The 2,500-nt window shown below is 38.7% G+C and overlaps 1 protein-coding gene across 2 annotated transcripts in view; it reads left to right on the forward strand.

Annotated features, from left to right (window-relative positions):
- Positions 1–28: 28 nt before the first annotated feature.
- LOC116368903 (adhesion G protein-coupled receptor E1-like) overlaps positions 29–2,500 on the forward strand; it is a 27,046-nt gene continuing 24,574 nt past the window's right edge. Inside the window, exon 1 of one of the 2 annotated variants that reach the window (XM_031819296.1) lies at positions 29–333. In XM_031819296.1, coding sequence (XP_031675156.1) covers positions 303–333 — 31 coding nt within the window. In that variant the 5' untranslated portion in view covers positions 29–302. The remainder of the gene's footprint in view (positions 334–2,500) is intronic. The other variant, XM_031819295.1, reaches the window with a different exon arrangement.

Here is a 2,500-nt window from a genome sequence, read left to right on the forward strand (position 1 = left end):
GAGAGAGAAGAGGCGTTCCTCTAACAGAAAGAGGTAGAGGAGAGGAGAGCAAAATAGTTGTTTTCTATCTCCGTGTGGCTCACACTGAGTGTTATCTCACCAAAAGAGCGGGAATATTTTATTTATTTTTATTCTGTTCATGTTATCACCACTGATCAAACAGAATAAAAACCTTGTTAAACTGGGGTTTTCTTCAATCTGAACTCAACAGTAAAACAGATTTCATCTCAGACTGATTCTTCTTGTGGGACTAGTTTTATTAGGATCCTACTAGTTTGTCATAATACCAGTCTGTCTCTGAGATGGGGTCCAGAACTCTTCTACTTGTTCTGGGTGAGTATAACCTTGTATATCTTTGGAACTTGACTATCTTGTGTTTGTGTGTGTGTGTGTGTGTGTGTGTGTGTGTGTGTGTGTGTGTGTGTGTGTGTGTGTGTGTGTGTGTGTGTGTGTGTGTGTGTGTGTGTGTGTGTGAGACAAATAAATAGAAAGGTGGTATTTCATAAATCATTGTCAGTTATAGTTGAATGGCTACAGAATATTCCAACCATTTACCAACCATGGATATAGAATGAATGTTACAACCCTATCTAAGACATGTATAAACTTCAAGACTATCTACAATTATATTCTGAACAAACAGAGCATCCCAAACATGCTCAATTAGTGACATGCCTGGTGAGTATGCAGGCCATGGAACAACAGGGACATTTTCAGTATAGTTCCTTGCAACATGGGGCAGTGCATCATCATTCTGAGACAGGAGGTGATGGCGGCGGATGAATGGCACAACAATAGGCTTCAGGATCTCATCAATGTACCTCTGTGTATTCCAAGTTGCCATCAATAAAATGCAATTGTGTTATGTTATGGATGTAGTACTATGTTCAGGTAGTTGTGTTATGGATGTAGTACTATGTTCAGGTAGTTATGTTATGGATGTAGTACTATGTTCAGGTAGTTGTGTTATGGATGTAGTACTATGTTCAGGTAGTTGTGTTATGGATGTAGTACTATGTTCAGGTAGTTATGTTATGGATGTAGTTCTATTTCAGGTAGTTATGTTATGGATGTAGTTCTATGTTCAGGTAGTTATGTTATGGATGTTATGGATGTAGTTCTATGTTCAGGTAGTTATGTTATGGATGTAGTTCTATGTTCAGGTAGTTATGTTATGGATGTTATGGATGTAGTTCTATGTTCAGGTAGTTATGTTATGGATGTTATGGATGTAGTTCTATGTTCAGGTAGTTGTGTTATGGATGTTATGGATGTAGTTCTATGTTCAGGTTGTTATGTTATGGATGTTATGGATGTAGTACTATGTTCAGGTAGTTGTGTTATGGATGTTATGGATGTAGTACTATGTTCAGGTAGTTGTGTTATGGATGTTATGGATGTAGTTCTATGTTCAGGTAGTTGTGTTATGGATGTAGTACTATGTTCAGGTAGTTGTGTTATGGATGTTATGGATGTAGTACTATGTTCAGGTAGTTGTGTTATGGATGTTATGGATGTAGTTCTATGTTCAGGTAGTTGTGTTATGGATGTAGTACTATGTTCAGGTAGTTGTGTTATGGATGTTATGGATGTAGTACTATGTTCAGGTAGTTATGTTATGGATGTAGTACTATGTTCAGGTAGTTGTGTTATGGATGTTATGGATGTAGTACTATGTTCAGGTAGTTATGTTATGGATGTAGTACTATGTTCAGGTAGTTATGTTATAGATGTAGTACTATGTTCAGGTAGTTGTTGTTATGGACGTAGTTCTATGTTCAGGTAGTTGTGTTATGGATGTTATGGATGTAGTTCTATGTTCAGTTAGTTATGTTATAGATGTTATGGATGTAGTACTATGTTCAGGGTATGTTCTGTTATTTATTACTGTCAGAATATCACTGTTTCCAGGAAGCAACACAGTAACAGGACTGACACTAGTTGGCTATTTGGAGAGTCCCTGAATCAGTCAGAGCTGGGTTTCAATACTACTCGATATATATTGTCATACAGTTAATCTGGGCTTGATTGAGTTGCCTGGCGTAATTGAACCAATAGAATAGTGGCTACAGTACAAACTCTGCCCATACAGCACATCAGACAGGCTGAAATGAAAGGATCTGAAATGTTTTAAATAGTATTTGAACCCAGGTCTGACACGAGGACAGATTTCTCTACTTCTTCGCCTTGACTGAGTGATGCATAGCCTTGCTATTGAGAAAGACCGCTGAAAGCAGACCTGGCTCTCAAGAGAAGACAGGATATGTGCACACTGGCCACAAAATGAGGGGAAACTGAGCTGCCACTTGTATGACATATTAAAGACACATATTTCAGACAGACAGAGACAGACAGACAGGACAGACAGACAGGACAGACAAGACAGACAGACAGACAGTACAGACAGACAGACAGACAGACAGACAGACAGACAGACAGACAGACAGACATGACAGACAGACAGACAGACAGACAGACTAGACGAACAGGACAGGACAGA

This window comes from Oncorhynchus kisutch, unplaced genomic scaffold, assembly GCF_002021735.2.
Source record: "Oncorhynchus kisutch isolate 150728-3 unplaced genomic scaffold, Okis_V2 scaffold2018, whole genome shotgun sequence".
Taxonomy (NCBI): Eukaryota; Metazoa; Chordata; class Actinopteri; order Salmoniformes; family Salmonidae; genus Oncorhynchus; species Oncorhynchus kisutch.